Source organism: Corapipo altera, unplaced genomic scaffold, assembly GCF_003945725.1.
Source record: "Corapipo altera isolate COAL_440 unplaced genomic scaffold, ASM394572v1 68, whole genome shotgun sequence".
In the NCBI taxonomy this organism is placed as follows: Eukaryota; Metazoa; Chordata; class Aves; order Passeriformes; family Pipridae; genus Corapipo; species Corapipo altera.
In genome coordinates, this window is record NW_020884919.1 from 6,703,702 (window position 1) to 6,726,663 (window position 22,962).

The 22,962-nt window shown below is 37.2% G+C and overlaps 1 protein-coding gene and 1 long non-coding RNA gene across 4 annotated transcripts in view; one reads left to right on the forward strand and one right to left on the reverse strand.

The window, feature by feature from the left end:
* Window positions 1-22,962, reverse strand: part of ACMSD (aminocarboxymuconate semialdehyde decarboxylase) — a 37,619-nt gene that overhangs the window by 7,438 nt on the left and 7,219 nt on the right. Inside the window, exons 1-7 of one of the 3 annotated variants that reach the window (XM_027656249.1) lie at window positions 14,449-14,741; window positions 11,483-11,527; window positions 8,177-8,273; window positions 4,584-4,633; window positions 3,075-3,311; window positions 1,098-1,191; window positions 252-347 (exon numbers count right to left, since the gene is read on the reverse strand). In XM_027656249.1, the coding sequence (XP_027512050.1) occupies window positions 252-347; window positions 1,098-1,191; window positions 3,075-3,311; window positions 4,584-4,633; window positions 8,177-8,273; window positions 11,483-11,527; window positions 14,449-14,505 (676 nt within the window). In that variant the 5' untranslated portion in view covers window positions 14,506-14,741. Of the gene's footprint in view, window positions 1-251; window positions 348-1,097; window positions 1,192-3,074; window positions 3,312-4,583; window positions 4,634-8,176; window positions 8,274-11,482; window positions 11,528-14,448; window positions 14,742-22,962 lie in introns of those variants that run through there. The other 2 variants (XM_027656250.1, XM_027656251.1) reach the window with 2 other exon arrangements.
* On the forward strand, window positions 11,669-14,865 carry LOC113953272. Its single transcript, XR_003529814.1, has 3 exons — window positions 11,669-12,241; window positions 12,355-12,410; window positions 14,458-14,865. It is a non-coding gene; the product is annotated as an uncharacterized LOC113953272 (long non-coding RNA).

The window sequence follows — 22,962 nt, forward strand, 5'->3', positions numbered from 1 at the left end:
ATCTCCTGTCTCCCTTTCCTCAAATCATCTCCTGTCTCCCTTTCCTCCTTGTTTCCCTTAAAGGGTATTTCAGCAGTTCAAACCCTAGGCAGTGTTCATAGAAGCAGCTGATCTGGCAGGTCTGGGTAATAGCGCTCAGCTGGTGGCAGCCTTAAAGTTCTTGAACCCTTGATCCTTAGCTGGGGTACCAGAAAATACAGCTGTAACATGCTTAGCTAAAAAACCGGAGTTTCACTTGCCACATTACTCACCTCCATGTGCAAAGCAAACTTTCAGCTTAGGAAATTTTTCAAAAATTCCTCCCATAATCATGGAGCAAATGGCCATGGTTGTTTCTGTTGGCATGCCTAGGAACAAAACCAGCGTAATTGTATAAAGGTTTCACTTTTCCAATTTCCTCTTTGATTTTTAAATGTTATCTGAATTTTCTTCCATTAGCCTTGAGCATACTGAAAAAAATAATAGTTACAGGGCACCTGCCAAAGGTTTCACGTTATTACTATTAGAGGGACACAGAGCTGAACTTTAATTAATTAAATTAAATTAAATGAAGTCGCAGGACTGGAAGTTCAGATGTTCTGAATTCTAAGTCCAGTTTTTACTCTATAGCACCAGGACAGATGACAAGCAGGTTGGGTGCTTTCAAAGTACATGCTCTTCCAGCTGTAGTTGATGTAAATTTAGACTTATTTCCTCTCTGGCTAACCTACTTCTAGGAAATAATCCACTAAATTCTAGGAAGTAATGTTTGGTTTTGCCTAGTCTTTCATTTACTCCTGTTATTTTTGAGGAGCTCATTTCTGAGACAATTTTTCCTTAGTCATCTGCTTTTTGTATTGAAGACAAAAGGGATACTATGTTATGTTGCAAAGGCAAATAATTTTAATTCTAAGTATTTAAAAGTTAGACAAACTGAACAAACTTAAAGCCAAATGACTGCTGAATTTACACAATAGACTTAATCGTACTACCTGATTAAAAAAAAGGTTTGATAGAAAATCCATTTTTTATCTGTACTAGTACTTTACTTTGCAACAATTTGCTGAGCATAGTCCAGTTCATAAATTTAGGCTAAGCAAAGTCAATAATACACTTACCTATTAGCCAAGGAAACCAATATTTGGACATTCTCCCATCTATCTGCATGTCCCAGGGATGCACAAAGAGACAGCAATTCAATTTTTCAGCAGCCTGCAGCAAAAGAAAAAGTCTAAATCTTGACTAATTATACCAAAATACATCTTTTTTTCTTAATCATGTTTTAAAATTACCTGCAAAACTGTACTGAGCAGTAGTACTAATATGAAAATAAGCCCACAAGTAAGAACTATAAGTAATAGTTGCTTATATTTATTCCTCTGGGCCATAGTCTGAAGTCCTTACTCAGATTCAAAGTTCTTTCTGTGACCACAGATTGGAAATATAGATGATAATATCTTTTTAGTAAGCCAAATGTTCCTCAGATTAGTGCAGGACAAAAACAGTTTTCCAGCAATGTTTTTCAGCCATGCTGAAGTAAAAAATTCAGTTCAAGCAAAAATTTCTTTGGTTTCTTTATACATATGAGGATGAATTTTCATAATGTTTTAGGATGGTTTTGCAGAATTGTTCCAGCTGCATTCTGGAATTTTCATGTGAGTTGCACTACTTTGTCCCCTTTGGCCTTCTGCCTGCCTTTAAGAAAAGTTAAAAATATTCCTAATCTATCCTAAGAGTTCCAAATATGGTTGTGTTCTGATCAGGAATCCATTTCCATGCAAGTATATTAATTTTTCCAAAATTATTGACATCTTAGGAAAGGAAAACAGAAGAACAATGACAGATGCTGACCCTGACTGAGTAATTGAACTATTTGCTTAAATTTAAATATATGATCATCAGAGTCATTCACATGCTAAACCAGGATTTAACAGCTTCGTTTTGTCAGATGTATTTCTGGACCTCCTCTTGTTGCTAAGGAGATTATCACACATTTGAAAAATTGATTTTGTTTACCCATACATGCATAAATAAAGCTGCAACTTTTGGGTTGTGGGGAGTAATTGCCATCTACATTTGTAAACTAAAAATAGCGATTCAATTACTGTCTTGGTAGATTGACAAGAGTTCATTGTCAAATATGGCTTAATTTCCCAATCTGTATTATCCAGGGAGGTTACTTTCTACATTGTGAAGAAGGTACAGTGTAAGAGAGAGATCCCAGTACAAGAGGGTTATCTCAGCACCAGAGACATGGAGTTACTGGAGGGAGTCCAAAGATGATGAAGGGACTGAGCATCTCTCCTGTAAGGGAGATGCTGAACAGGGGGTTGGACCAGATGGCCTCCAGAAGTCCCTCCCAACACCAGCCACGCTAAGATTCCATGAATGTGGGCATCTACATCTGATAACTGACTGTTTACAATGTCCATAAAAACAAACAGTCCAGGTGCTGCACTAACAGAGTTCTTGGATAAATTGAGCATCTTGAAATATGACCTCTGTGGCTCAGTTTCAAGCAGACAGCTCTAATAACTTGAGAAACAGATGCAGAATGTACATTGATTAAAGCTGTAATTTAGACAAATGACCATCCTCATTTGGACCTCAGGCTATTTAAGAAATTCAATCTAAAAATTAATTTTATAATCAATGCATTTTTTGGAATCTTTGTCCTCTTTATATAATTCCATGTGGTATTTCGGCTCTATAGGTATCTTTGATCATCTCTGGGATTTTATCAATTATTTCAATAGGATTGCATACAGTAACTTGAACTCGAATGCAAACAGTGCAGAAGTGCTTTATTTGACACTGCACTTACCCCCACAAACCAAGAAGGCAACTCTACAGTGAGAACTCATATAAGAAAAAAAATTATTACTCATTATTATAAAATATGTTTCAGAATGTTTTGTGTTGTATTACCGTAATTATATCCTATAATGAATTGCTGTATACAATTAAAGCTGAGTCTCTGATCACTAAGCAGATTAGAAGGCTCAAACCATGACTGAATGTGCTCCAAGATATTTTTAGACAGAGTTCCACATCACAGAATTCCCCCCCAAAGAAGGAAAGAAACGGTTACTCACAGTATAAACATCATACAGCTCTGGGGCATTCAGGTCCCACTCGTTGACATGAGATCCTATTTGCACTCCAGGAAATCCCAGTTCCTTCACACAGCGATGCATTTCCTTCACAGCCAGGTCTGGAGCTTGCAGGGGTAACGTACCCAGACCCACAAACCTCTTGGGGTACTTCTTTACTGTAGCAGCCAAGTCATTGTTTAATATCTGGGCTAGGTCTAAAGTATCCTGAGATTTGGCCTGGTAAGATGTTAAGCAGAGTAGTACATTAAAATATAGTTCTCAAATGTTATCACCTTTGGAAGATATTGGATAAATGTCACTGCAAACAACTGAGAGACAGGGTTTAAGCCTAAGTTTGCTTTACAGTTCTGAATAGCTGGAAACCTGCAGGATTAAATTCTACCTCACTTTAAAACCTCTGGGTGCAGTTCTGCTTCTTGTCTTGAATATTTTATCAACTGCTGTTGCCTTTGCTGCTCAGTAGGAGTGTAATAAAGCCCAGATTGCTGATGCATTTAAGTATCTGGTCTTTCATGTAAACCAGTCCCCTGTTTCTGTTTATCCCAATGCAAAAACCTCAGCTTATAATTTTTAAACATAGCAATGAATATTTACTCTCCTATTACTGGAGTTGAAGAAATAAAAATAAGAAATGTGAGATGCTGCAGCATGAGAATTCTACAGAGAAAACTTGGGCAAACTTCTCTAACATTTAGAATGAGATAATGGTCATAATTCCAATAGGGGAAGTGCAATATCCATTCAATCAATCTCCATTTCCCCCCCCCCAATAAGTATTTAAAGGAAGATATTCCCTTAGACACCAGAGTAAAGTTTTAAAGAGATGTTGCTCAACAAGAAATTCTGAAAATTGATGGTACTACTTATTTGTGGGCTTAACACAATGGTTTTAATTTAACGTATCTGTTTACATATAACGACTTGACTTGTACACATCACTAAATAATGAAACTGAGAATGTATTTAGAACAGCATTTTGCTACAATTTATCTTCTCAGCCTGTTTTTATTTCTTTGAAGCATTAAAGATCACCATGCAGGGAACGTATTAACTTAAATTTGCTACTGAATTTTAAGATTCAAATATTCTAGGTCCCTGAGCCCTGTGCCAAATTTAAAAGAAAGTGGGACAAGACCACAAATATATCTTTTATGTATTTGGTTTTTTTCAGGAGAAAATACTGTTTGATGTCTAACTTTAATGGAATCTGTACATATGTGTCTCCCCATTTCCAGCTACCCCCACAAGAGAAGAGATCCAGCTGTAGTCTCCTTTCCCACCATGTGTGCTCCAGAGTGGAGCTTTGCCAGGACACCCTGCTGCCTCTTCTGACACCTGCACTGCTTTTGCCTTCTTCAGAGCAGAACAACTCCCTGTTTACCTCAGTGATCTAGTGACTACTTCAGTCACCTCATTCACAGGAAGATACATGTACATTCTAAAAGTTTTGCTACGTGAGAATTACAAAATACAGTAGTAGGAACTTACCCAGTAGCTGAACATTACAGGGACTGTGGAAAGGGCTTGAACTGTGACCCCTGAATAAGAAAAAGCAGTTATTAATGTTTCCTTTTTTTGTTTGTTTGTTTGTGATAAAAGATAAGAAAGAATTTTGGTTTGAGAGACAGAAGGTAAAAGTTTTATGATAAGAAACACTGATTTAAGTGACATGGATAGATTTTTTTTTAAAATTATGGATAATAGTAATAGATTTTGTAATGTAGCAGTTTATTAAGATTTGAACATATTTGGTAAGTAGAAAGAAAGAGAACACTTTCCCACTCATACTAGATTATTTGTGAAATTAAGTATTTTGATTTTAGAAATATTTAGTAGGCACATGTACAATCAATTAAAATAGCAATTTAATGTTACTCTCACAAAAATGAATGTGACATTAAACCAATAGAATGCCATAAGTTAAGTTTATTTTGGGGTCACATTTGTCATACATATTTAATAAATAAATAAGTGATTTTGCTCAAAGATTAAAAACATCATGTTAGCAGTGGTTGGTAAACAATGTTTACCCAAGTGTTCCACAAAGCTATATTGTGTTAGGTTTCATTCGTCCTGTATCTGGGCTACTGAGGTTGTAAGTACAAGAAAATCTGCCTATTTTCAGAAATAACTTTAATGTTTGCAATAAAGAGAATTAAGTCCATGTTGTTTTGTTTCTGTTCAGACACAAATCTATACCATAACTTTGTGTGTGACAGACCACAGGAATAAAAGCAACAAACCTAGCAGACAAACAAGAAAAGAAACAATGGGTAATAATTAGGACTTCACTAAGTATTTACATACAAAACTTTTTTTTTACATTTTAGGTCTGATTGTAATATTTATGCACTTTCTTCTGAGACAATGACCTTGCCAAAGCGCTCCAATGTTTAACAAAATGATTCTCAATAGTTAAGCAGGAAACTGGCTCAGATTCTTCCAAGATCTGATTAATATTATGTACAGCAGCAATGGTTTGGGTTAAGGATTAGGTCTGCAAAATTACATGTTTACCAAAGTGCAGCCTAAATTATGTTATCCACCAATATGGACACTTGATTGGTGTGTATGAGGACATTCACCATGTTGTCCACAATGAATGTTGTATCTGGTTTCAATCCATTTCTACACTTCTGAGCAAATTTAACATAAAACCTGAAGGCAGATTTCCAAGCTGAACTTCCTAGACAGTGGCTTTAGGAAGAATTAGAATCAGCACAGAAAACCCTCTACTTTATATCCTCTTCAGAGGATTTTACAAAGGAGAAAATAATAAGAAAAGGCAGTTATGATGAACTAATATACTTTCTCTGACAAAACTGTGATGATTTGTGTCGCAGAACTGTGATGTTAATTACCTTTACAGTTTGTTTTATTGAATTACCTGGATAGCTTGTTTTATTGAGTGGATCAAGACAGAGGTGTGCACACCAATTAGACCCAGGACATATGATTATGAGAACTAATTGAGTCTCTTTGGTCCATTGGATACCATTTCTTATTACTGGTAAGATTTCTTGGACAATGCAGAGAAAGGCTTTTAGCAACCAAGCTCAAAGTTATTTCTCTGAGTCAATAATGCCTTTTAGTGACTGATTCTAGTTTTGTTCAGCTGGGAGACTCCTTGCATCTTTGTCCCAAAATTATGCCATGTTCAGAGGTTAAATTTTTGGGTATACTTTATCTGGGCCTGTGTTACAGAAAATGCTCTTTAAACTGAGTAGCTACAACTTTCTAAACCAAAAAAGAGCAAATGTGGCCCGTAGTCTTTATTATTAGTTGAGCAGTAAGAATGAAAAACACCAAGGCCTTTTTTTTGTCCCACTGAATTGGCTGATGTCTGTGTCTCTGGAGTGCTGTAATAAAGGGGGACGTTTTTAGGGCACAAGTCACCAGATGGTGCTGTAACACACAGGTTTAGATTTTTTTTTTACCAAGCAAGCACTGTTCAATTTGAGGAGAAATATTGTAGTGCTGGTTTTATGATACATTTTCTATTCTGGAGAGCTCTTGCAGAAATTTGAAAAAAAAAAAAATTGCTCCTGTGTTTTCCCTTTGCCTACAGCAAATAGATGGGGCAGAACTGTTTTGTAGAAACCCGCCTTTAGTGTTGAGGGAAATATCTGAAAGGGAAAGATGCCCAAAGGCTATTTGTGATCCACATTGTAGTTGAATGACTTGGTAATCCCCAAAATCCCTGAGCTAACTCAGAGAAAGATTACAGTCTAGTCAAGGCATGATTCTATGATTCTGTGTTAGGGGGTACTTTGGGTCATTATCCTTGAGGGGGTTTACTTCAACACATCATATGGGCCAGTTTGGGAAGTCAGGGGCTATGGGGCAATTTACGTAAACATAATTAGATAATTTTTCAATTACTTCATCTGCACCCTGGAAAAGTATTTCAAACTTCAACCATTAGACATTTAATGGGAATACCCAAATGTCTTTGCAAACTCTGAAATATGCTGCCTTATCACAGAATCATAGAATCATTTAGGTTGGAAAAGACCTTTAAGAGCATCAAGTCCAACCATTAAGCCAGCAGTGCCAAGCCCACCACTAACCCATGTCCCCAGGTGCCACATCCACCTTTTTATTAAATCCCTTCCGAGACAGTGACTTCACAACTGTCCTGGGCAGCCTGTGCCAGTGCTTGACATCCCTTTTGGTGAAGAAATTTTTTTCCTAATATCCAATATAAACCTCCCCTGGTGCTACTTGAGGCCATTTCTTCTTCTGCTATCGCTTGTTATCTGGGAGAAGAGATCAACTCCCAGCTGGCTACAATATCCTGTCAGACAGTTGTAGAGTGTGATAAGCTCTGAGAGAAGAAAACAATAATCATAAAGATGCTACTTAAAAAATATCTACTCTCTTCAGGTGTTTATTCCTCATAAAAAGTTGAAGAAGATATTCAAGTTGTGTCTACTGGGAAACTGATGTAGTAATTATTCAGGTCTCAATCTAAGAAGAAAATAATCTTTAGTAACATATTTCTCTCACAGAAGTAATTTGGAATTGCAGTGTTAATAAGAACTAGCAAAAATAACTGATCAGACTGTAAGTTCCTTCCCTCATCCTCAGTCTCCCATCTCACATACTTTATTTAGTGTCATGTATGCAGCTTGATGAAAAGCTAATTTGGAAACAAACATACCAAAAAATCCTATGAGTAAAAAGAATATTGTTAACATTTGGAACAAAAATGAAAGACCTTCCTCCTTTATGTGAACTACTTCTATATCTGGAATGTGTGTTGCCTTTTTAAGTCCACAATCAGTCATCCCTACTTATGTCAATTAGTTCCTTACTAACTTAAAATCCCATCAAAATCAAGGAGTTCATGTGGGGAATAAACTGCTACTGAAAATGAGGAAAGTTATGGGAATATGTCCCATCTGAATATAAAGCACATCAGTTTTCACTGACTTTCAACAGATTTAAACTAGTGAATCAATATGCTAAACCTGTTAATTTTCCCATTGTTATTGAGCGCTTTCAGATGAACTGACAGAGCAGTTGCAGTTATTCTAAATGAGACTCAATGATTTCCATTCCTTCATGGAGGAAGGTACCTGACAGGTCCATCTCTTTAATCCGTACTTCTGGATCCCAGCAGTTCTCTTGAATAACTCTAAAAACCTTTCCATCCTTCATCATCTTTGCCTGTCCCTGTGAAATGACATTTTTATATATTATGAATGTGACAAAGCAGTACATGCTAATTTATAGTTGCTTGAGTATATTGTGCTCCCTACGGAAATTCAGTGACAAAATATTGTTCTTTTATTTTTATGCAGTAGGTATTTTTAAACAAAGACTATTTTAAAAATAGACATTAATAAAACAGTCATTTATAGTTCAGATTTAGTCTTCATAATAAAAAAAATCCCCTTTCTTTTGCAAGGTGTATCATTCTACATTTATATGGAAAAGATATCAGGTACCTTAATCCGAGTTTATCCTCAAACCAAATTTTGACCTCAAAACAGTGCTCTAATTAAATCTGTGCTAAATTTTCCCTTTGGGTGTGTATATGTTCCCTTAATAGCATCACAATGATTCCAGTAACTACAGAAATAACTGTACAGCTCAGTTACTTTCAGTCCAGTTGTTTCATATTGCCATTGCAGACTTGTTATGTTGTCTTCAGGTTATGTTTTCTCCTTGGGAAAAAAAAGAATTACTGAAGAATTTGTATTTGAGAAAAAAACCCCAAGCAAAACTTTATCATAGTATAAACCCATGACCTCAATTAGTGTAATACCTTTCCCATATACCACCAATTCCCAAATGTATGACATTCAAGATATTATCACAGTCATGAAATTTAATATTGTTCCTTTAAGAACATGGAAACCTTTTAAACTTCATTTTTTTTGTTGATTTGTGAATTGTTCAAAGAAGTTGAGGATGTACAGCGTCATCACATCAAGCAAAGTAAATTGTCTGTTAAGTTGGAGGTACCCACATGCTGTTATGAACATGGACAGACAGGCACACCAGGCTTTCTGCTGGCTGACACTTGCACAAATGGATGGGACACAACTCATCAACACTTGCAAGCCCTGAGTATTTCCCAGCTGTTTGAAGCTACTGTAGGGATAAGTGGGAAGGGATGAAAGCCAGAAGATCCACCTGGTGCTGTGCATTTGGGGTGGGTAAGTGAGGTCATGCAGCAGATGCATTGGACAGAGGAACACTCCATCTGCAGTTAAAAATTGAAGACCACATGAGAAAACACGGCAGCTACTCCTTCACCTTGGCATTAAACAGCTCCGTGCAAGGCGGGCTCCTGACCCTTCAAGAAAGGGAATTCTCTCTCTTCAAAGGCTACTTTATTTTTCCTCACAAAGTTGGTGTTATTTAGAATTCTGTCTATTTTTCTAAAGAAAAAACCTTCTTAAATCAGCACATTTGCTAGTAGTACACCCAACCAGAGGGATTTCTGTCCCCTTCTGAGAAGTCAGACTGTTCTTAAGCTTGAATTTGTTACTAATTTCATACATCGTTCACAGATATACTGTGATATAATATACAGATATAATGAGTATTTCAAAGCTCTCCTCAAAAAATCTAACTGTGCTGCCCTGGCAAACTGTCAAATTACGTGTTGCCTGTATCACAACCTATGAAAATTACTTGAAATATCATAACTACAAAGTCCTGATTCTCCAGTAAAATACTTCAGACTCTTGTAAAATTGGCTTTCCAACCTGACGGAAAGGTTTATTCTGACCATACACTCCAATACATTAAGAAAAGTTTAGTGCATTTCTGCAGGTTGTCTAATAAACAAAAAAACATTTGGGGTGTGAGAAAAAGGCAGAGTAGAACCAAGCATTGCACCACACATGAATAGATTGCATGGATTTTACTATTCTATTCTATTCTACACTGCTGTACTCTATCCCATTCTAAACATTATTCGATATTTAATGCTTTAATTAATTTATGTGAAAAGTAAGAGAGACTTATTTCAGAATTAGGTCCAGCAGGCTGATTTGGTTCAGCAAACTACATTTAAATGATCCCATTGCTGAACTACTCAGTCACATCCCAAATTGTTCTTCTTTAAATATGCATGTAATTGTTTTCTTCCAGTTTGACTCTGATGCTTCTTCACAGAATGATATGAGAAGCCTTTGCTTTTTTTTTTTTAATCTTAAGAATTAAAGAAAATTATTAAATTATCCCCAGCTTTACACATCTAAGCAGGGTTTTATTTTACCATGCACTGCTTTTCATGTAAAATTTTCAGACAGAAGTAGGCTGGACAGAATTCTCTGCAGAGGGTATCAGGCTATTATTGACTTGCCACAAAGTTCCTCTGCAAACTATTTTTAGCATGGAATTTCAGCATCAGACCTGTAACAAACAGCTAAGGTGCTAAAAATGTGTCCAAGCATTCTCTCCTTCCTGCAGCTCCCACATATCTCAGGAGCTGTGCCATCCACAAGGTGGTTCTGCAGGTGGCTTGTTCTCCCCTACTGTGCCTACTTACACTCAGATCTGAAATCTCAGCATAATATTTGTTTGCAACTCATTCTTGGTTTCAACCTTCATATTCTGTAGTCCTTTTCCACAAATGGTTCTTAGGCATTTTACAGCATAGCCTTGCATGTAAGAGAAAGGCAAAAGTGTGTATAATGTTAGGTTGCAATAAATAGACACGGTGTTGTAGCTATTTAATCAGGCTTTCTCTTTAGTTTTCTCTTTCTTTCTTTCTTCCTTTCTTTTTTTCTTTCTTTCTTTCTATCTGTCTGTCTGTCTGTGTCTGTCTTTCTGTCTTTCTGCCTTTCTTTCTTATTACCCAGCTAGTGTAAGCTTATATGCAATCACAACAAAGTAGGATTTTGCAAAGTGACAAGGGGATGAGGGAATATCTAGTTCCAATGAAATTAACAGGTACTATATACTTGAATGCTTTGGTACCTGGAAGATGCAAGTCTTGCTTCCCTAAAGCTGAGTCTCTATAGAGAATGAATGAATTGACCAAACCACAAAAAGGAGTAAGGAAGATCAGGTGCTCTTTTCTTTATAAGGTTACTCCAACAGGGAGAGGCACTGTCACCCTGAAAATGCAAAGTAGCCAATCCTTCTATCCCTTATCCCTCTACTTTTCAGTGTGGAATCCCTTTATTGAAAGAAGAATTTCAGAAGACAGTCACAGATTGTGAGTTTCATCTCTCAAGAAAAAGGTTCTACTGAGGTATATTAGGACTTGCCCTGATATTACTTCACAGAATACAGAGCTCTAGAGAAATCTGTATCAGAAACAGAGCCAATCTTATTGCCACTTCACTTCTTAATAGATTTATTGTGCGTTTGTATTCTTGAGGACAACATAAGATTAGCTTAGAGCACCAAACAGCCCAAACCTTGCAGTGATGATCCAGCTGTACCCATCCACCATATCCATATCTCTGTGGAAGAAAGAAGAAAAAGACAGTGCTAGTTAGCACTCTGTAATCACAACAAAAGCAACTATTACTACTACTACTACTACTAGTACAATTATTATTATTTGCAGTTCTTACAATCCAGCAGTACCTCATTCAGGAGAAAAACACGTGGGTTCAACTTTGAGTCTGAGTAGCCCCATTGACTTGAGCAGAAGTGCTGAAGTTGAACTGGACCTGACTAATGTTGTTTGTATGTGCAATTCTAGCTGCCAGTTCAACATTTTTAAACAACTGATTCCAAAATGCCCAAAGTTGCTTACTACATTGAGATTCTAACTGGAATGATTTTAACACAGAAAAAATTAAATTAAATATTTGGCAGTGTGAGAATTGAGCTGACTACTTTGCAATCTGTGATCAGTTAATCATTAGCACAGGGATGCATCAATTCCAGTTTTCAGCTTCCATGATTCAGCAGCAGGACTGAAGGTCAGCCTCTTGTCTATTAATATTTAAACAGCCAAGAGTAGCTAAAGAGGAGAAGCTTACATGCTCATTGATTCTTCCAGAGAGATTCAAAATTGGTCATGCAAAATAGCAAAACCTACATATGAAGCTGATTTCCTCTTACTTTCATGAATTAGCAGATAAGAAATAAATGAAATTTTCAAATATCAGAATGGAAACAATGCTCAGAATTCCTATTTTTTCCATAAAGAAACATTTAAAAGGAAAGTAAGTAAAAGCAGGCATTTCTTTCACTGAAATGTAAACAATTTGGATACAGTCCTGAATTTCCTGTGATACCGAATCATTACTTAATGCCACTGTGAACTTTCCTAGTGCAGGTGTGCAGAGCCAAGCCTGACTTCAGCCAGTCAGAGATTCTGCAGACAGAGGCTATGTAGGTTTTATTTTGCTATGTTTAGCTATGCATATTTTATTTAAATTTATAAATGTATAGGGTTATATATAAAAATATTGAAACTTGGGGAAAATTTAACTTAAACTAGCTCTGTGCTAATTCCAATTACAAGCTGTGCAGAAAATGAGTACCTTAAAGGTGCTGAAGGAGCACAAAGGCAATAAAGAAACTCACTGCTCTGGTTTTGAATTTATTTTCTTCTTTCTTCCCTGCAGTTACTGGCTGGGTGCATTGACAGTCCTTATTTCATTTTTTTTAATACAAATTTTTGTACTTATGTTGGGTTCCTAAGGTGTTAAATATGTATCTTGACAATCAAATTTTCTAGGATGAGGGTTCAGTATTTATAAAGCTGGAAACAAGAAAGAGAAGTTCAGCACTAAGTAAAGGTGTGCATGTCAGGATACTTCCTTGGTTTTCCATGCATGAGATGTAGAGATCTGTGTTAATGGCTTGAATTTTCAGAAGACTCCAGGGAATTCTGGGAGGTGTTTTCTGCTCTGGGCCCATTAATAAACCATTGAGTGGCTCAGAACAGAGGAACAAAAACTAGCAGATGGAAATTAACTTTTAAAAATTTGGTATTTGCTTCTTTATCTGTGTTTTAAGAAATGCAACACTGGCCTATAGTGTCTACCATAAGTGAATTCAGTCTTGATGTATATCTTGGAACATCAAGGGATTCTTGGGGTCATTTTATCCTGGTGAATTTGTTGCCCTTTTAAAGTACATACAGAAAAAAAAAATTAAAAATCCTTTAAAGATCATATAAAATCAGAATAAAGGCATTTTATGGGTGTTTTTATAAGATTATTGCACAAAGACAACAAAATCTGAAACAACCAACAGTAATCTGTCTTCTAGTCTGTTTATTTAAACTCCTGTCCATTTAAAACAGACATAGTTGTTCTAGAAAGGGTCTGTCCTTCCACCTGCATTATCAAGTGTATATATGTTTTACATCAGGAGCTCTTAGTATTACAAACAGGAGGTTCAAATAGATATTTATAAACACCTTCCTAGATAAACACAGAAACAAACATTCCTTTCCAGGAAGTTTTATGTATAACTGCTATATTTGGTGTTATTTTTTACTCCTAATGAGGAAGCAATCCTATGTATGTTTTTAATGCCAGATTTTCTCATAATTTTTTTTTTCTAATGTGGTGTTTACATTTTCCAGCTGTTCTCTGTCTAATATTGGTTGATACTGGACTGTCATGATTAAAATCACAGAAACACAGAGCTAATAGATATGAGACCCTTTCAGATATACTACTTTAAAACATAAGTGACACTCTCTGTTCCTAAATACATTTAATGGGATCATGAAAATATGACTGACAAGAATAAATTTATGTCACTGAATAATCATGGTAACAACAATAAAAATAATAATAATATGCAAAGATTCAAAATTAAGACAAATTTACATAGCTTCAGTGTTCTGAAAACTGAGATTTTGTATTTTAAAAACAATACGCTGCTTCCTTCCAGTAACTGAAAAAATAACAGACATCATCATCATCATCATTTAATTGGACTTAGAGTGACCCTACTCCTATTGAAGTTAATGACTTTCATGCCTGGAGGTATAAGATGTGAATGATTTTTGTCTTAGTTAACATTAATCTTGCCTAATATTTGCTTATTTATTTAATTTAAAACAAACATGAATACTATTTGGGAACAGAACATCTCCATTTTTATCAAGACAGTTGAATTTACACCTCATTATTTGACAATTTTAGGTCAAAAAAACCAAGGAAAATGGTAAGAATTGCTTCAGACTAAATAAAGAGTGGGGAACAGAGCCCAGTATGACATCCGTTTCTTACTGAGACTCTTGCTTTGCAAAGTAATGCATACAAATATTTTACAACTGAAAAAAAATCAAATTATACAAAAACCTGGAGATATTACCCACAGAACCCTTCATTCACTTTTCTTTCAGAAATCACATGGGTAGAAATGGTTGCTGATCACATAAGGCATTGAATATCTAAACTCTTTTTACCTTTTTCAGGTCAGGCCATTCCTTAGGCAGAATGTGGCTATGAATATCAATTTTCATTTTGGAAGTATCACAGGAGAAGCACTCCTTCAATGATAATGTTTTCTGTGTAAATGCTACTGTCCCTCCTCTCCCTGGTTCACAGGTTATTAACTTTGGCTCCTGTCCAGATCCACCTGCTGCCTTACCAGGAAAGCTTGGTACAGTGGCCAACCAGGAGGCCTAAATCCCAGAGGAGTGGCTCTCCAAAAGAGCAAAGGCTTCTGGCAGAAAGTCCCTGTTAATGCACAAACTACAACTGACTGAGGGCAAAGGGAAAATACATGTTTATATTGGCACTATGAAGGGATTTATTTTACACAGAAGCTAAAATGAAAATTTGTGGTTGAAAATCACTCAATAAAATCGAGTTAGAATAGATGTATTAAGCATGCTGACTTGAATTTCCTCTTTTCTGCCTCTCAGATCTGAAATTGTAGAGAACATATAATGTAGAGAATATGTAATATAACCCTGGTATAGAGAGTCACACCTCCCCATGTACTCTGTTTTTTCTCCCCTTGCATTTTCTTTAAAGCTATGTAAGAAAACCCCCACAGAAATATTGAATTATAGACAAATCTCTGCTCTGCACTTTATTTCCCCCTTCTCATTATTGGTTCTTGTAGGATATTTACACAAGCTGCTGCATAACGTCGCTCACAGCCTTTAGAGCTGGCTCAATATCCAGCAATACATATATATATAGCAAATACAGCAGTTTCTGTTTCCTAAGTTAACTGGAGCTATCTCAGATTTTCTGTGAAACTACATCTCCTCTTTTGCTCTTTACTCAATTTAGAATTACACTTCTTTCCTCAAGATACCCTTGCCCCTTATTTGTGCTGTGTTTTTCTCTGTTATTTTACTACCTCTAGAGTTTTATTTCAATGTATTCTACTCACACAGTGACCTCTTGTGAAAGCTGGATAACCATTTCCTGATTAATTCTTTTTTCGGTGAAAAATGCTGGTTTTTTTCCAAAATTAAATACTCTTGTGAATCTTGCAACTTCAAATAAAGAAACGTGAAACACAAGTGGCACATTTTGTTTCATCTGTTTTCTGACTTCACTATTTTGTTTGGGTTTGATTAAAAAAAAATGGACTCTTGTGTTTCCCTACTTGTTCACACATTAAGCAAATCTGCTTTTCATTTGGTCAGGTAAATTTCTTGGAGTTATTCTTCAAATCAACTTCTTGTGATGGGGTTGGTCGGATGGGTTCTGCAGCAGGAATGACTGAGTGTTCAAAAGAGATGGGAAGCAGCAGCTTTGAGAGAGTATTTCCTAAATAAAGCAAGTCAGCCAAAAATTTACTTTAACAGATCAAATCCCTGGGATTGAAAATAGCAATTACTTCCATCTCAAAATCAAAATCAATGTCTTCATGACTAGGCTGCCAGGTTAGGCAGCAAATTTGCTCTCCTGCTCCCAAATGTGACAGCTCTGCTCTGTGATGTGGCACTGTAGTGTCAGCCTGTTGACAAGCAATGTTCCTGCATGTACTACACCAGACATAAGAAAGAAGTATTGATTCAGCTGTGGGGACTCAGCATCATGAATCCATAGACGTGAGGCAGACAGCTAAGTTGAGTCCTTCAATAAAGAGATGTCTGGAAGACAATTCCCTATTTAAGCATAAAAACAGAGGTACCAGTGAAGGAGAGGGGCAGGAAGAGCTTTGTGCATCTGAATAGCGTAAGACACCAAGTCACCTTAGCTGCAGGATGCCATGCAGAGCTCAGCTGCATTTCTCCAACACTGTGTGTAGTTTTCCTCAGTTCTAAAGAAAGATGTAGTTGTTACTTACTGCTCCCAAGACACAGCTCAGCTTGCAAACAGCGTAGTACTCCCACGCTGCATTTCATTTAGCAAAATACAGCATTGGAAACCATAGCAGTTGAAGGCAAGTTTGCATCCATTTCACTTGATCAAAGGGAGAGTAAGACATCCGTCTGTATCCAACATGATCCATTGGATCTGCAACAGGAAGACCTTCAGTGGCTACGAAAAAAAACATCTTCAGCTACACAGGTACCCATCCTACTCTGAGTGCAACAGTGTGGAAAACAGGACACCTTCACTGATGTCTTGGACAACCTGCCTGATCACAGTGAGTGACTTCTGCCTCTCAATCTTTATCCTGAACAACACAATGGCTTTTAGCACAGTCCTTGCTGTCTGTCTCCACCCAGTTGTGCATTTCTGGGGTGTGAGACAGAGGAGCAGGAATTGCTGGCAGTAGCCAGGAGAACTTGCAGCTGTGTCAGGTGGCCTTACACAGACAGAGCTGAGCTTGAATTCACAGGGCTATATGTCAGGCAAGAGGTTGAGATCAGATGGAAACTTTTACATGCACAATCTCTGGGGTCATAGAAAGCTGTATTTTACTGTTTGTGGGCCCCTGTAAGACATGGACTTCATCCATTCTTGGGCTACCCACAAATACTTTACTTTGACAGGATTTGGATGAGACCACATAGCTAGTCAGAAAAAAAAAATCAGTCAATAAATACACTTCCTACATCTACGCAGGAGAACTAGAATGCATAAAGACTTCTTCTTAGCCAAAAACAGCCTCCATACACTAGGATGAAACATACATTAAGTTGGCATGCCCCCCAGGCTCAGTACACTTCTGCAGGGTATATGTGTCATTAAGATCACTTGCAATAAAACATGCATTTATTATGGCCATTAGAAACCAAACTGCATTCTTGAATTTGAGCAATTTCCCATATTCGTGTATGTGTGTGTTATATGATGCCTATTCACACAGTTTTAGGCTGGGAAACATGATTAACAACTCCTTCAGGCCAATTTAGCTAGAGACTATTCAGGCCAAGGCTGATTTCAGACACACAGACACAAGTCTAGCACATCTATAGGGTTTTATTTCACTACAGGGACAAGCACTAAAGTGAAAATGCTGTTAGTTGTAGAACGTTAAGGGCTCTTTTCCAACCTATTTAGTTGCTTTTCTGAAACAAGTACAGAATCTGAGATTTGGAGCATTCAGGCTGGAAAGTTGGGATCCAGTTCTGGCCTTTGTTTATCAGGGTAAAAGTATCAAAAAATGTAGTGCATGGTTTTCCTCATGTCAGTGGGAAAACCATGACCTCTTCAAAAAAGGGTGCATCAACAAACATTGGTGAGCTCTGCAGATAGCTCTGCCACATACCAAGGCAGCCCATTTTCAAGTGGGATGGACACAGACACAAAGAGGCAAATTCAGGACTCTGATGTTAGAAAAGACTAAAATACTTGTGCCAGTTTTTCCTACCTTCTGTTTTGCATGTTCTTCTCTAGCATCTGTTCTTTGAATTGCACATTTGTTTGTGCAAGCTGACTATTTTACACACCTGAACAGCTCCAGAAAAACAAGTGGAAAACTCTTTGTGCTTGGTAGCTAAGATGAAGTACTTAACAAACATGTTCCTTTCCAAATGAAAAAATGTTGAGCAGCACACTTATATTGGTTGCTTAGCAACAGGTTATCCTTTGGCTGTGCTGGGGACTGCACAGGTCCTCTGAGACTGCCATTACAGACCTGCTTGGAAATGTCAGATTTGGAAAGGATGCAAAAGTCAGTAATTCTATTTTTTGTGTGGTATCAAATAATTAAACCTCTCCTATTAAATTAGCCTGATCACAGAACTTAGTCTTCTTCTGGGACTGCAAAGAACATAGACTTCAGTGGAAGTGGTGTGGTTTCAGTCCTGGAGGGAATAGTAACAATGAGTATGGTTTGCCTTCTAATGAGGAATAAGGTTCTGCATTTCCCATGTAGCACTTTCCATACATAGCTCTCAAGTGCTCTACAGTGGATGCTATTTTTGACAGGAATACATTAGTTTACTCAGCAGAGCTACACCAGGAGGACATGTCCAGCTACAGGTACACCAGTAAAGTCCTTAACAAAGACGTTTTCCAGGCAGTGGGTGGCATTATGATTTCCTGTTCTTAAATGTCATATACCAAACACTTCAGTGTGACTGCTGAAGGTCCTGATGGCTTGGATGGCCAGCTGGATTGCAATGTCAGTGTTTCATTTATATATATTTATACAGTGCAATAGAAAAGGGACACACAGCTCCAATCTTAGAGCCAGCTAAATCAGCTCAAGGTGGGAGCAGTGCAGGTGTACTCATCATTAAATACTTAAGACATGTAGATTATTCATTTTGTTACTAAAAACCCTTTGCAGAAACAACTGTAGAAGCTGATGCTGCTCTGTGTCTTGAGTCGGTTTAGCCTTGCAGAGAAGTTGGGCTTTTTAGCTCAGATGACACTGTGCTGATGCTCAGATGACACTGTGCTGATGCTCAAATGACACTGTGCTGATGCATCTCTGATGCTTCCAAGATCTAAGCTATTAACTTTGCATAGTGAAGCTTCATGGTTGCACAAGCTCAGGGTGATGCTGCTCACCATGTGATCTCCTCTTGGAGCTGCCCCAGCCTCCCCAGTTGTGTCACTAAAATTGATAGTGTGAAGGTGTCCAAGTTTGCTGATGCCTTTGGCAGCTCTGTCCTACTCTGTGACTCCAGCCTAGCAAGGGTTCTGAGGAATCACACAGTGGTGAAAGCAAACAGAAAGTCCTCTGCCAAATTCCTGACCATTACTGTGTTCTCTGCTGCCTAAGTTAAGCCCCAATAAATCCTCATTTATTTCCGGGTTTCTAGAAAATATTATATTGTTGAAATTCAACTAGCATCCTAAGTCTAAAGAAAAATATATGGCTATCTTTCAAATAGCATAATTATTTTCTTAATACACTGCATTTGCAAATCTGCAATTTACAATTGCCATGCATTTATCTTGCATAGAAATGTTCTATCAAAAATGTTAATTAGATAGATATTTTCTAAAGTATCTGTATGAGAAAAATAAAACTTTAATTTTTTCCCATGTGTAGACACAAACAAATAAAAAATACTCTATTTGAGCATGTTTCAGGCCAAGTGTCACTCCTGAGCAGTGGGAGCAACCAGACAGATAACAACAGCAAAAACATGGGCCAAAAAAGGACAGATGGAATGAAGTTTGCAGATACTGATGTCAAAAAGTCTTAATTTTCTGGTTAATGTCCCATAGTAACATCTGAAACGGTTTCAATTATTTAGAAGGCTAGTCCAAATGTCTTATCAAGTCTTTTCCTGCTTGCTAGATGGTCAAATTCCCACTTTCCTCTCCTTGAAGAGGCCTCTCTGTGCCACTCTTTGGGAGCATCTGAATTTTGGGGGTAAGAATGGTCTTCTTGAAGTCTTTACTGCTTCAGAAAGGAAGCCAAGGAACCAACAGAAAGACCCAGAGCATCTGAATTTTTTCAGCTGCTTCGACAAATTCCTGCACCTTCCTCTAGAACTCTGCACAAGTGTGTTTATGCCTTCTCTCAGCTACAAGGTCAGTGCTTTTTCCTGGGTCCTCCCTTTTTTCAAGGTCTACTTGTGCACAAAGTTTTATGTTCCGTCATTTCTAAGCAGCTGTGAATCCCTTTTGCCAAAGAGATCTGCAAGGGACTGAGACGACCCCCTGGCTCCCAGTAAGTGCTGGGCACTGCTGAGCCACGGCTTTAGGCTGATGATCCATTGACTGAACTTCTGGGAGCCAGAAATACTGGTACCTGTAGATTACCACATCGAGTGCCAAGGTAAAGACCTTTCCAATCATGAAGATGTTTACAATGTAAATGTTTCAGGTTTAGTACTGAAATTCATTCATCTGGAGGAGGGAGCTTGGCAGCGGAGTGCCTCCACAGGGGATTTCAGGAGCCTACTTTCACTTGCTGAGTTCAGCTACAAACATTTTTCTGTCTTTAGGTTCCAGGATTCTTATCTTTCCACATACACTAATTCCATTATAGGATTTATACCTCAACATTATTTCTTTGAAATACACAAGATATTAAAATTATTGACCAGATTGAGAATACAGTTCAGATTATCGCAGGAATTAAGAAAGATCCAAATATTAGTTTTCACTCATGCCACTACTTCTACAAAAGTCATATCAGCAATCAAAGCCCAGTGATTACCACCTTAATGCAAACATCTCACAGAAAATGCTGTCAGTTGGAAAAAAAAAATTGTTTCTTGTGGATTAAAAGGAGATAGTCCTGATACTCATACTTTCCCACTGGTGTCCCTGAGTGAAGACTGGCACTAATGAGGATTATATGTTGGTTATTATTACTTCAGGCAAATAAATCTAATAGGAATACTGCTGGAAGTATTGCCGTGCTGCTTCGTCAAAAGTGAATTTACAGTTGAACCAGAAGGTCATGCTACAGGTCACACTACATTTCTGTAGCACACAAGAGGCTACAGAACTGCTCCACGGGCTCAGAACTGGTATTCATAAAATCATTAGTGCTGGAAAAGACCTCTAAGATCAGTGAATCCAAATTTGGTAAAGGTTTACAGAATATCCTATTAGCAGCTCATTGTATTAAGATAGCTTTATGTGTTTAACACAAAAATAAATATTACTAGCTAAAACAAGTTTCCAATTTGATTGAGAAATAATATTCAAACTGCAAAATTCTTACTAAGAAGTGTTAACCAGAAAACAAAATTAGGAATTATTTTCTTTGCAAATTATCTGATAATTTCTTTGCTCCCCACCTAAAGTGACAAACACTTAGATTTTGTTATGTGAATCTATACAATGGGATTATAAAATAATAGAATCACAGGTTCATTTTAGTTGGAAAGGATCTATAAGGTCATTGAGTATAACTGGTAAAGTAACACTCTCAAAGCCACCACTAAACCATGTCCCCAAGTGCCACATCTACCTTTCTTTTAAATCCCTCCAGGGATGGTGACTCTACCACTGCCCTGGGCAGCCTGTGCCAATGCTCGCCAACCCTTTCAGTGAAGAAATTTTTCCTAATATCCCATCTATCACTGACCTTGAGTCTAAAAGTTGTGCCCTGTTCTTAATAGAAGTAGCTTTCAGCTCATCAGGTGAATCCCAACAGATGAATATTTTTTTTTAAACACTATAAGTCTAATAACTTTGTAAAGGTATTGGGAATAAAAAATAACTTAGTCCCCAAAAGAAAACTCCACTTCAAAATACAAAATCAAATTAGTAATCTTAAGAAACGCTTTATGAATTTCAATCTGCTCTTGACCAAAAAATAATTTAGAAATATGCAGTAAGACATTTACATAACAGGTAAATAAGCATAGTTACATACGTGGCTTCTGTGCCCACTTATTTCAAGCCCCAGCATGACAGTGGCTAGGACTGGGATCACTTTAGTAAACCAGCCATGCCAAGCTTCAAAAGGCTGTGTACTAATAGCACAGAACCTCACTGGAAATAATGCTTCAACTACAGGAAAAGTTTTGTAAATCCTTGTTACTCTTACAAATAACATCGTTACTCTTACAAATCCATCACTGACTAGAAAATTCAATGCATTTGGTGGACTTACACCATGACTGAATTTAGTCACCTAGCTCTGACCATTCTATTTTAGCTTGTGACTTCCACAAGTGGAAAAGAATATCACCTACTCCATTGGCTCTTCTCCTCTAGAAAGCTACTCATTAACATTTTTACCATGGCTTCTAAGAAAATTTCTTTCCCCAATAAGACACCTTCAGTTTGCCATTCCTGAGGAAGGTTCCATTCTAAATGAAAACATGTGTTTTGATTCATGTTTGCTAACAAATATTTAAATTCATGCTTAACTCTAAAACACATTAGGAGCACTAAATTTGGTAGCACTGCTAAGTCGAGCAAGTGCCAATTGCTGCATTTGCACCTGAGTGTTCACCTCAGTCCTGCTTAAATTTATGTGCAACTAGGTCCACTAGTAACTATATGCACACAAAGAGAACACAGAATGAATGGTTTCAAGACTTACACTGTAACTCAGGGACTCCACTGAGGAGTCGTTTTGGTTCCACATGCTCTAGCTTCACCAAGTTAGTCTTAAAGAATGTATTTTCAAAAATGTTGCAGTAAATTCATACTGTGGTCACAGCCAAACAATTGTGCTACCCATTTAAAAAAATAAACCTCTTTTCTTTCAGAAGCCTGTAAGGTGCACTTTGATTTACAATTTGTGCCATACAAAATCCAGATAAAAAGACTTAATCCAGTGCAACTGCTGCTGTAAGTAGAACTAACACTGCAACTTGAATTCTTTCCTCAACTACTATACTTAGCTCTCTTCTCAGGAAAAGGCAGGTACTGTCTTTTTCTTTTTTTATTCCGACATTTGGAATTTAACAACATCCTCCAAGGATGAACAATCGTTTTCATAAGTACTAAAAAAAGACCCATGGCTTCCTGGCTGTGTTTTTGTATGCTTTACTAATTTGATTTTTTTCTTTTATTTGCCGAAAAAGATCAAGAAATTTACACTGTCTTGGTCACGACTACAGCCAGGACTGTACTGCATATACATTGAAACATCTGTGTTCACTTCTGAGGGTGAAGCTCACACACAAAGCCAC